Genomic DNA, 13,189 nt, shown 5'->3' with positions numbered 1-13,189 from the left:
TTAAATCATGAATTGTGAGAGAATAACAACTATATATCAGTCGGTGTAATTGAACTGTTTCCATTCCCTTATAATCTTGATGTTGTAGATTTTTTTGTCTATCCGCTCTTTCGCTTGAGTCCTTTAGTGTTCACCATTGATATCTTGTAATATTCAATGCAGATATTAAGTCTTTCCTTGTTCTTTAAGTCATTTGATGAATATTTATCAGAAATTTGTCCATTTTATCTAGTAAAAATTAAAACTTTAACCGCTAAAATGGTGTTTTCTTCCATTATGATAGAATTTAGGACGTCGATGAAAAAGGGATATTCAGTCAAATTGAATCAACTAAAGGAAAACTCAAATTCTATCTCGTGGTTACTTATTAAAATAGCCTAATTATCTTAATGAAACATACTTTTAGATTGAAGGAAGAAAGATTTGATGTGAATATAAATGCCCAGATATGTATATATACGTATCTACAGTCAAACTTTACTTTATTTTATTCATATAGATAATCATACTTCACATCAAGCTTATTTTTAAGACTGAACAGAATGCTGAAGAAGTTATAGAGTGGATTTCTCCAATATAGAATAAAAATCTTATTAAATCTTAATCAATAATCTACTACTAATATATTGAAATTTAATAACTCAACATCATAAAAGGTCTAATTATTTATTCATTTAAACAAAAATTATTCAATCTATCTTTCAACAATTAAACACATTTTGGAAAATAACTATTAACTGTTATTAATCATTAAATAGATTCAAACTCTAGCAAACATATATTGGAATGTTGTGTTAAATTTTACGTACTTAGGTTGTACCAACTCTGTGTTATTGAGCCGAACATAAAACTACTATGATCAGAAAGATTTCATAATAACAACAACATAGAAAGAATGACGTCATAAGGATTTTGAAGTTACTCCTCTTGTTAGCTGTAGTTAGCAGCCTAGTTGGCCATGTCTAAAGAGACTATATGGGAAAGAGAAGTCATGTATATCAATAAAGAATTTTTTTTCTTATCCATAATTCTGATTCGTCTAAAATTGTGTATGTGCTTTGAACTTCTTTTGCACAGTTAATTGTTATCGCGTCTTTTGACTAAGATTCATCTAAATGCCTAAATCTAATGTAATTTAATAGAAAAAATGTTTCGGATAAGGTTATTTATTTATCCTTAGATTAAACAAGAAACCTAAACTATAAATTAAAAGCATAGTTCATAGTATTTGAATCCTAATTATGCTCTAAAAAGTCATAAAACTTATTTTGAAACAAAAATACATAACCCTACTGAGCGTGATTATCTTCTATATTTTTTTATCGAGGTTACGTGAATCATGAACATAATTCATATACATCGCTTTTGTTTACTTTTTATTTCAATCATCTTGTCTCCTCTTTCCTTTTTAGTCTCTTTAGCCAGATCCAAAGAAAAAATATATAAAAAGCATAAGGAGCGAGAGCAAGAGAAAAGAAGAAGAAATTATTAACATATAAGGTAGATATTTTTTAATATTTTATAATCAGTTGTCGAACTGGACTTCAACTGTTTAACTTACTACAAAAGAACGTGGCCAATTAATTAGAACTGCCTGGGTTCAATATTTTCTTGGCTAGATTAGTGATGTCCCAATGAGTTCTTATACTATCTGGAGGAGTACAAGCTCTAATCACGAAACCTGCTGTTTGAAAAAAATCATTTTTGATGATAAATTCCACTCATATGAACTCTGTACAATTATAAACCCATAATATTTGTCGCATTTAATTGTAATTTTCTCTCAACATCACGTGGTATTTAAACCAACTCTTCCATTTTGGGATAATATTTGAAATTCTAAAACATTGTTTTTGAGCAAAAAATGATGGATTGACTTAATGCATATAACTCAAAATCAAAGTAGATATATGTTAAAGGGTTTCTAAAGTAAACTTTTAAAAAAAATTAATAAACTAATCATTTAAACGATTGAAATTGCCATTCAATATAAAGTGTCAACTTCAGATCGGTTTTGTACAAGGTTATGTAATAAGCTTCATTCAAATAATACAAAGTATTATTACATTCTGCATTGTGTGTAATAATATCATTAGTTCAAAATTATGATTATTTGTATTAATTTCATATTAATTAATTATTTGAATGAAACCTGCTAAATAACAGTCGTGTACAAATCCCAACTGAAGTTGTTAATTTATTTTTGAAGGACAAATTTATCAGTTTAAATAATTAGTTTGATAATATTTACGTTAGAAAACCCTTTAATATAAATCTGCTTTGATTTTGAACTGAATGCTTAAGTCAAGCTATGATTTTTTATTATCCTAAAATGGAAGAGTTGCATAAAATTTCACGTGATGTTGAGTGAAATTTTCAACTACGTCTAAATATTATAGATTTATAATTATACAAAGTTTATAAGAGTTGACCAAGTCGAATTTAATATTAAAAAAGATGTTTTTCACCACAACAGGTTGCGTGGTTGGAGCTTGTGCTACTCCAGATAGTTGTATTTTTTTCTTTATATATTGATCGACTTGACAACTGTTATTATTTTATATTTAATTCACGTGACGTTGTTTTATTCCGAGAATCATTATTTAACATTTAGTAAAATAAATTTATTATGTCAATTTAGTGTGATTTTTCGTATTTATAAATCTAATGTGGAGTTGGGGTATTTAGAACTGAGAAGTCATGAAAACCCATCAGATTCTGACGGGTGCTTGTAACCCTGGGGATAGAACCTTTGCTGTTGGATCTGTTGAAGGCATTCCTTTTACAGTAAGATAACTTTTTATTAATTTATGACTGATATTAATAACAATTAACTGCTTTGATGCTTAATTGTATTACAGGCCTATGCTTCGGGGTGTAACATTGTCATCCTTGCAAAAAACTTTAATCGAGTTCAGATCATCCCTGGAGTCTGTCATGATAATATTCAAATTCGATGTATTGATGCGTCCATCGACTCAGGGAAAGTTGCCGCGGTCTATGAAAAAACTGTCATTATATTCGAACCAACTCCTCTGGTGGTCTCAGAGGAAGAAAGGAGTCCGCATGTACGAGTTTTATAGATTTACACCATAATAAATAGCCTTAATTGTTCATGCTATTTTATAAATGTGTTAATTTCTGTTTACTACAATTATTGATAGATGTAAAAAGCGGTTTTTCATGTATGCATGTATTAATCAAGAGGTCATTTCTTAGAGATATATGTTATAACATATTCAATTATTTCATTTTTGACCCAGAGATTTATTGACTTATTGTTGCTAGGATTTGGATTATTGGTGGGTGGAAACAGCTCGATTGGACGCTGAGGCAGTGGTTTCATCCATGGCTTGGAATGGTGATGGGGATCGATTACTGACAGCAGGCGACTTTTTACAACTCTGGCGTCTTCAAAAAAATAATGTTGATGATGTAAAATTTGAAATTGATCCTGAATCAATCTTTCAAACGAATAATGAAGAAAATGTCAAGCATTCATCTACTTGGAATTGTGTTTGGAGTACACGGCCAGCAAATCCTATCGTATATTTAAGTTTTTCACCAGATGGGAGTTTAATTGCAACTGCTGGACAGCATGATCGTCTTGTGAGGATATGGTATCAAAATCAGCCTCTTCTCTTACCTACTTGTGGCCAAGATGCGTTAAAGGCCGCTGCATCAAAGAATTATAATTTTAGTTACATTTATTTAGCACATCCTCAGAGTGTTACTGGGATATCCTGGAGAAAAACTTCCAAATATATGCCTCGGTACACTTAACAAGTTTTTTTATCCTTTTTAATTTAAAATCAATACTTAATTTTGCTTTTTAGGGGCTCTGTGAGTAATATGCTAGTAACGTCTTGTATGGATAATATTTGTCGAATATGGTCTGAGACCATTTTACCCGAGGATGGAATTGTATGTATGCAACAACTTGATCCTGCTGCTTCACAAGACTCTAAATTTCGAACTCATCGACAAAAAACAAAGTTTATACAACGCTTTAGACATATGAGGTAAGCCCCATTTGTATTATTGTCCTAGGAGTTGCATTTACTTTTTGATTTGGTAAATAAAATGTCTATGTTTCCGTTTCTTTATATATTTACGTATAACATTGCATAGATAATTAAATATATGTTATTATTTGTCTAGATAAGACTCGGAAGTTATTTATATTTGAGGCCCGTTGCGTGGGTTGCACCAATTTGACTTTAATTTATGTCAGATTAAATACAATGACTGTCTTATCATGTCACCCTCGCCGCTACTTAGTAGATTTTTTTTAACCACGAAATGATATGATTTCCAAATTCTTGAGCGTAGTTTGAATCCCATATCACTTATGCTCAGAACGTTAATAGTTGTAAATATATCTAAATCTACTTATAATATAATATTTTTAAGAAATCAAATGAAAGACTAATAAATTAATAAGTCTCTGCTCAAATGTATCAATTAATTAATTTATTTATTTTAGCTATTATATTAAATACATCTATTTAAGTTTTATTATTAAATATAGTTGGATAAATAATAAATGAGACGATGTGTTTTTTATTGATTTATTAAAATAAATTTCGATTACTGAAAGATTTGTTTGATTCTCCTAATGAACAATCCCTCTTTTTTCTTCTTATTGTTGATAATTTATTCATATTTATAGTCAAGACTTTTAAAATTAGATCCCATTAATTTATGTTATTCGACATATGGGGAGATAGGGGAAAGTTGCAACAGGCCCATTTTCTCAAACATAAAGCGATAAAATTTACATCACAATTGTATAATAATATTCAAATTATTGTTTTGAGTAAATCTTTAATTTTTGTCAATATTTCTTCGAGATATTTTATAAAATCTGCTTAAAATAATGTTTTTGATTAGTATTATTTTTGCATGATTATATGATTGATTATTTTCTTATCAGTGGATTTAATTTTATCAAGATTCAAAACTCACTCGGTGATGATAAATTTGAGGTATTGCAACGGCCAGTACAAGAGAGACAGTTTCAACAAGGGTTTATTTTTCCTCGAATGGTTTATTCTTCATTATGATATTGTATGTTTACACTGCACATCAAGCATGTTTTATAGCCAGAGCAGGAGTTTTTCAGAGAGAATTTATCTTATTTATAATACAAAGGAGTGATTTATAATATAAATCTTATTAATCTACTATAATTCATATCATGTATGGATTTTTTCGAGAATTTGGCGACTCTATGCCAAACCGGCATGGAGTAAAGAAGTCAAAAGCAAAAAGTGTAGCAACTTTCCACGGTCTACCATACTAGTTGTCAATATCACATTGCAGTTCCGAAATCACGGGGGCTATTGGAGTGACTATGGATGAATCACCATTAATAGGGCGATTACATTTTTCTTCCCTTACCAGAAGATTTTCGGAAAAAATGCAGTGGAAAAAGTTGAAGAAAAAAAAAGGAAAAGATAAAGTGAAAAAACTTATTCTAATCTGATATAATACCTATCACCAATATATATTAAGATAAATAAAAAATACAAAAACACGACAGCAATTCAAAAGGAAGAAGTAATGATCACTTAATTCTCCGTTATCAATGATAATATCGTTAGACATGATGGATTATTTATATTGGAGAAGACTCATGGATTGAAGAACAAGTATGAGCATAAATTAGGCAAAAGCAGTGATTTCCACTTCTTTATGTTCCAGGATGTGTCAGAAGAAGATGCTGTTGGGTGTGGTTAGACAAATCAGAGAAGATTCGGGGAGGCTGTCAAAGGTCGGGTTGTTGAAGAGAGCGAGGAAAACTGTATAGCTCAGTACAAATCTTCATAAACTTCTTTCTTGTCTAAAGAGAACGAAACAGTACATTACCTAGCTACTCAAATGTCAACCATTCATTATTTGTAAAGGCTAATAATAATCCGAATGATGGTTTCATTAAAATAGGTGTGTCAATAAATTTTTATATATCTTTTGATGTGCCTTAGGCACAAAAAGTAATGGAACCACTATCTTAGGAGAGGTATATTTACGAGGTTTGTGTACTATCATCCAATTAAGCTTGAACTTGAACAAATGTTTCTCAAGTTTTTGAATTTAGGCTTGCGTGAGATTTTGAAATCTTATGTCAATTTACTGCATAAAAATAAATCGTATTTCAGTTGGGATATTCGCTGACTAAAACTAAAGATTTATCTTCCAATGGTGTCTCCACACATGAAGGAGTTGGTGGTGTCTCTGAGGGAACTGATATCTGAGTCTTCTTAGAGTAACCCCTACATAAAAGGCAAACATGTCAACTGAAAGAGCAGACATTCACAGATACAGCAGGGGGGAAAATATTTTAGCTTATCTTGAGACGTCTATTCTTTCAATCTTTAAAATGATTCTTTATCTATCAATTTTTTTTTATGTTATCTCATAAAGGCCTATAAACAGCAGAGGTTACTTATGTAAATGAGCAAAAGTTCGAGCGATTTTATCGCTCTTCTAAAAGGATAAGCGTGCTCTCGCTCGTTAATTAAAACAATGTGCGCGCTCTCGCTCACTAATGCTTTGGTCTTCACTCTTCATTGATATTTACCAAAGAATATGAATATTACAATTCATTCATTTAAATTAGAATAAAAATCTGCCTCCAATTTCAGTAACTTGTAAAACAAATATTAATATCAATCCTTTGTCAATATATTTATTTGTTGAATAAATGTAAATACATATTTAATGACGACAGAAATGGCATTAAAAGTATTTATTCAACACTTTAAGTAATTATCTAATTTGGATAATCGCGGTACTTTTGGTTGGGGCCAACTCTATGGTAGGTTTCAGGACCTGTTAGAGATTTCCAGTGTCTTATATTTATCAATATGTTATGCTAAAGCTCGTTCGTCGATCCATGAGTCTTCTCCAATATTAATAATATATCATGTCTATGATATTATAATTGATACGGAGAATCGCTGTCGTGTTTGTTTATTTTTTCATTTATCTCAATAAAGATTATATTGGTGATAGGTATTATATATCAACCTAAAATAGTTTTGCCATTTTTTCCTCGACATTTTCTCCTGACACCCATAGTTTGTAACTATTTCATATTTTATCCAAAATTGTGAACGATCAAGTTATTTTTAAAGGAGATGATAAGGTTTAGAGAGAAGAAAAGAAAGAGAAGATAGAATAAGACAGAGAATTTTGGCACTAAAAGGAAAGTTGAGCGAACGACAACTTGAATATTTTTTCTTTAACCCTTATGATCCCCTTTAAAAATAACAGAGCAAAGCTAATATATAACAACATGCTGAAAGAATCATTCTTAAAATTTTACGGTGTTTATTTTTTGCTCTATATGAAGCAAAAGGGTTCAGAATTAATTTTAATTTATATATGTCTCGGGTAATGTCGGGCAAACCGACTTTAGTATAGATGAAAATCAAAATGAATAAAAGTTCATAAAACATTAAAGTATTTAAGAAATAAATTTTTTCTAAGCTGGTATGAAATAAATAGAGAAAATTTGTATTCTAGTTTATTTACACATCTCATTTTGATGATTCTTTGATGATATTTTTCGAGGAAAAAACCTTCCTTCATCAGGTTCTCCATTTAAGATAAACTATGTATATAATGCAATCAGCAATACATGATCAGATATGTGAGGGAGCCAGATTATTAACAGTTAACTAGAGGAAATGATAATTTGGCATAAAATTGACAGTTGATTAATACCCCTTGAATCTTGCAACAAAGGAAAAATACTTATGCACCAAATTGGCAAATCCTGATCTTTCATTTATGGAAATATATTATATTACATATAATCAGGGGTGGGGAGGATGTGACGCCTCCTTCTAAAAAGACTCATGAAGATCTTGCCAACTTTAAACAGTCTTTTAGTATGTTTATAACTATCAATACTGATTGATGGGAAAGATTAAAAGAATAATATCTTTCTAAAATCTTGATTTGTCTTTATAATATAGCAAAATGTATCTATAAATTATGGAAATATAAAATAATCTTATTTAACAATTTCCTTTATAAAACTGTATTTTTCTTAAAATAAAAATTATTCAAGTTTACTATTTTGGTTGCTCATTTTTCAAAATTTTAGTCCCCTTTTTTTATGATTTTGGCCAAAAAAATCGCTCAAAAATCCCAAGTCTACTTACTTGTAATTATTATAAAATTACCGGAAAAGTCCCACTCTTTATATTTTTCTGTAATAAACTACACTATCATAATCTGGTTTTTATTTAGTTCATGGGTTTTTTATTTTATTTCTTCTCAGTATCAAAAGTTGAGTCGATATTATATTTGAATAAGTAGTACTTTATTATTTTATGTTGCAATTCTCATTAATATACATAGTTTATACGTGACGTCATCAAGGACCGAATTGTCTCAGTTTTTTGACTGATATGCAGGACTAAACTGGATTGAACCGAAACTGAAATCAGGAACGTCCACAAATCGATGAATTAAAAGAAAAATATATATATATATATAGAATGAAAATTAGCGAGCGCCCCCCCCAATCCATTGTTACAGATCTGGTCGTGCACATTTAAAATTAAAAATAACACAGTAAAAATGGAACAAAAACAGTAAATGCTCGATTTAATAGAATTTGATCCCTTGATTCCAAATATGACCTTGTTTTTTCTTCAAAGCTTCGTGGCCTTCAGAAAAAGCCCATACATTTTTTATTATTTTTGGCTATTTTTCAGGTTCAAAGCTAATGTAAGACCTCGGATAGAGATAAATTATTTTAATATATTTTAAAGCCGAATTTTCAAAAATTCTAAAACCATTTTTAAAATGTTTGCATCATACTTATAACTCTAATATTCTTTGTTTAAAGTGGAAAATAGGTGCTTTTTATTCAAAGGCTCCTAGCTTCAAGACGAATAGATTCAAAAAGTTCAGAAATATCTCATTAAATAGCTGAAAGTATTAAAAAAAAAGAGCCTCCCCAAAAACGCTCTATATTTTTGTCAATTTGAGATAAGGCCATGGCAATATTTCAAGGATAAAACTCATTTTTGAATGGATCTCATAATAAAAGTACATATATATAGGTATGTCCCAGCTAGAAGTGATAGAAACAATGAGAGAGAAAAAAAAAATAGGGGTAGAAATTTAAAAAATATGAAATGCAATCCATCCTGAGAGTGTATAATTCCAAATTTGGTATCTTTGCTCATCAATGGAGAAGAGTGCATGTGCAGGAAGGACTCCCTGCTGATATGTCCTTGGGCAGTAAGGTTTGCTCCGATGTATCCCTTGAATGTCCGTCTTTTGGAATCACTCACTCACTACGGGTATGCAACAAGTCATCTATATGAGGGATGTTCATTAGGGTGCATCAAACGCCCGATGTTTTCAAATTTTTCATTGTATTTCATTGTCTATTCTCTCACATGTGAGACCTGATCATGAAAACATGCATGTAAAAAATCAACAAAATCGGAGGTCATCCTTGGAGCCCGCCGAACTCTTTAAGTTTATCGGTTTTTATAAAAAATGTTTGTCTCTCTTACCAAATTTATTTATTAAAAAAAAAAAAAAATGATATAACAATAATTTACATATTTTTCTATAGATAAATAAAATATTCCAGCAGAGTCTTGTACATGCACAAATCCGACCAAGGAGCAAAACAAGCAGATTGAGTTGTGAGCCACCAACCACAGTAAACGTAAGCAACAGAAACTACAAAATCCTTGAGTTTTGATTGCTGATAACTGGTTGCTATACTTCCATTTAAAGAAATATGTTCTTCAAGTAAACAAATTTTTATTGAACAGAGAATTTTTGACATTGCTCCTAGTTTGTGATGATCCTCTTTTGTTATCCCTTCGCCAGTGAGAACAACTTTACGTAGTTGTGCAATTTCCTTGTAATCATCTCTACAATATGAAGTCACTGTTTGCAATTAATCCAAGATGCATGTTTTGTAAGATAAAAGTATTTTTTTTGGCATCTCCATCGTATTTTTCCAGGTGATGTTTTTACAATTTTCTACGCTCCTCACAACCGAGAAGTTCTCAATTCTTTTGGAACCTTTTAAATAAGGAGACTTAAGGTGATTTTGAGGGCTCAATTTCATGATATTGAAAATCATTATTTAAAATTATCTTTCAAACATGATGATGACATGCTGACCACAAGAGTGTACGATCAAGATTACTTTGTATACAAATACAAGCAGTTGTAATATTTCCATTGTTCGAAGCAGTTGTATCGAAACATAGATTTACTACCGATTGCTTGCACTGCCATTCGTTTAAGAATTCAAAAGTATGTTTTGCAATTATATAGCCACATGACCTTCCACTTTATGAGAGATATCTTGCTACACCTAGTAATTTGATTTCACTGGCGTTTCCAATTAAAACTGGTTTATTTTTCTTCAGCTATATATATATTTTTTTTAGTGTTGGTAGCTGTTTGGTATCCCAATGTAGTGTTGTGAAAACGGGTGTATTGGAATTTTCCATAATTTATTTGGCAATAGCACTTTTTGGTGATCTCCTAGCTTTGTCTGCAGTTGAGTACGATTTAGTAATGCAAGAAATATATCACCTCCTGATTCCTCGATCAGGTGAGTGCAACCTCTTGAGCAGGATTGATATTCAAACGGATCGCAACAGAGACTACCGATGGCCTTTATAAAATGTCTTGAGGAATTCATGCAGGTGTACTGGTATAAGTTAATCTGTGGTGGCAACGTTTCTTTTGTTTGGTGATTTCCTCGATCCTATCAGAGCTCCCAGTAGACTCAGAGTTGCTTTTAGAAAAACTTACAGGCTTTGTAAGATGCTTTGAGTTTGAAAATTCATGCTATTCTAATCTTGATGCTTCAGATCGACGACGAGCTTATATTTTATGCTCCATAGCTGCTTTCTTTCTGGCTGCAATACCAAATGATGCCAACCAATTTGATTGTATAGATGCCAAAAAATGTTTCATCTTCTTCATTAATAATCTTTTCCATAGCATCACTATTTATACAAGAAAATAAAAAGATTATTTAGAAAACAATATATTGGATACCAAACAATTTAATCCGAGGGAAAAGTGAGATATGGATTTTTTACTATACTGCAGCATAGTTCGAAAACTTCAAGGGCTCGGCGGTCACCCAGGAGCACCTCCGATTGTGCAGATTTTTTGCACATAGTTTTTTTTTTTCAATAAGTCACAAATTTAGGAGAATAGACAAGAAAATCAAAGAACATAAGGGCGTTTGATGTACCTTAATGTCCATAGTTCAGAATAAAAAGTTATACCTTGTAATTTTCATTCTATTATTTACTTAATACTTTATTTATTTTGATATATCACCTGAGTCTCAGATATTGATTAATATATTTTTAACAAAGGTGTACTGGTGAAATGGTTCATGCCATTTAGCTAAGAATGTGTTTAGTATTTTGTAGATTTATATGAATTGTAATTTATAGGAAATAGTTTCAGTGAAAATAAAGATTTATTATACAATTTGTTATAACAAATAATGTCTCAAGAGGAAAATAACTCTTTGGTTCCAGCGAAAATGTTGCTCCGATACAGAATTTGCTCTTTTCCATAGTCTGAAGAAAATTTCATTTTTCAGAAACCTGCATAATGAAATAAGTCCATTTCTAATTACAAATATTATAGCTACGCTTTTAATAAAATATGACATTAGTACAGTAGTCTTAGTTAATGTCTACTATTTAATAAAGGTGTTCCTCCATAAAAAATTTATATATTTTTTGATTAATGTCGTCAAAAGTGTAATTCAGTTTTCTCAGAGATGAATGTGGTGCAGAAAAAATATAGTACTAAACTCACTCATGAGCACTTACGTCAGATAATGAGGATTGCCACTATCAGTCTGGACGCAAACTTTAAAACTGTATTAGTTAAGCATATGTTGCTCTTGTGCATAAAAAAAGTGTAATTTTGTTGGATAGTGTAATAATTTAGAATGGGGTTTACAATTCTACAGTTTTAGCATAGTATTTTTGTTTATGTTCCTTTAATTGGTCAGATGGAGTTACAATGATTAAGTATAAGTAGACATTATGTTATTACATTCCATTTGACTTAGGAATCGTCTTTGAAGTCCACTTACACAAAGTTTATTTCCTTCTCTAGGGGCAATCGGGGTGCGAAGCTACGCACATTTCGTTCATGAGAATAATTTCTCTCGAGCGCGTTGTCGATTGAGTGACGTCGTTCCAAAGTAAAATTTAGATTATATTCTTGTTTCAGATGGTAACAACAACCCCTATTAGTTAAGGTACTATTAGGTTTTTGAACTAAGGTTCAACTAATGTTACTATGAAGTTAATATTATTCATTAAAAAATATACAAATTAATTTTTTTATGATTATATGTCGTTTTTAAACGCCAAAATGTAGGTCATTCAAGGGTTTGTCTTGATTTTGATAAATGATGAATTTATGTATGTATATTAGATACAGTTTTTAGGTTCTGTAATGTCTCAATTTACATAAGAGAAAAGTATCAAATATCAAAAATATACATTTGTATATTGTTATTAATAAGTGACAAAACTTTGAGAAGGATATTAAAATAGCCATAACATGTTTTTCCTTTGGATATTTATACATTAAAGCTTATTATGTATTTATCTAGTCGTTAATGCAAAGTTTACATAAAAAATATATGCACGCATACGAAATTATTTATGACAACTGGTCAAATTCATAATTAAGTTATATTTTCCCTTTCTGAGAAAAATGCCATAATTAATATCGTGGTATATTTATGTCTATTTCCACTATTCCTGTGGAAATACGTATGAACCTTCAAAGGATTTTCTAAGTTATAAATATAGTACAAAAAGTAAACGTAGAGTTGTTATCATGTACTTAATTATGCTTTATTTCATTTGTGATTTTAATGTTCTAATTGACTTGGTTTTGAAAAAGTTTCTTAATTATAATCTCAAAATATGTTCAATTTACCCCTTCTAATCTTCTCTCATCCCTTTTGTTTTTATTCACACATCTATATGACCTCTTTATCATTTGAAAGTACAAAGTACATTGAATAAATTGCTATTGGCTTCTATTATTAATCTTTATATGGAATGCCGATAAATATCAAATGGGGTTCACCTTCTCGAACATTGAACAATTTATCTCCCATGTTCGTTTGTTTATTGGG

At 30.4% G+C, this 13,189-nt stretch overlaps 1 protein-coding gene across 16 annotated transcripts in view; it reads left to right on the top strand.

Annotated features, from left to right (window-relative positions):
* Positions 1 to 2,549: 2,549 nt before the first annotated feature.
* The window catches only part of Rbcn-3A (rabconnectin-3 alpha), a 42,663-nt gene continuing 32,023 nt past the window's right edge, over positions 2,550 to 13,189 (top strand). For all 16 annotated transcript variants that reach the window (XR_011779749.1, XR_011779750.1, XR_011779751.1 and 13 more), the window contains exons 1-4: positions 2,550 to 2,787; positions 2,862 to 3,068; positions 3,289 to 3,773; positions 3,837 to 4,022. Coding sequence is in view for 12 of the 16 variants with exons in the window: in XM_071887755.1 (XP_071743856.1) it covers positions 2,701 to 2,787; positions 2,862 to 3,068; positions 3,289 to 3,773; positions 3,837 to 4,022 (965 nt within the window). In the remaining 4 variants the exon portion in view is untranslated. The remainder of the gene's footprint in view (positions 2,788 to 2,861; positions 3,069 to 3,288; positions 3,774 to 3,836; positions 4,023 to 13,189) is intronic.

Source organism: Lepeophtheirus salmonis, chromosome 4, assembly GCF_016086655.4.
Source record: "Lepeophtheirus salmonis chromosome 4, UVic_Lsal_1.4, whole genome shotgun sequence".
Taxonomy (NCBI): domain Eukaryota; kingdom Metazoa; phylum Arthropoda; class Copepoda; order Siphonostomatoida; family Caligidae; genus Lepeophtheirus; species Lepeophtheirus salmonis.
The sequence above is the reverse complement of the archived record's forward strand: the minus strand, read 5'-3'. Positions and strand labels throughout refer to the sequence as shown.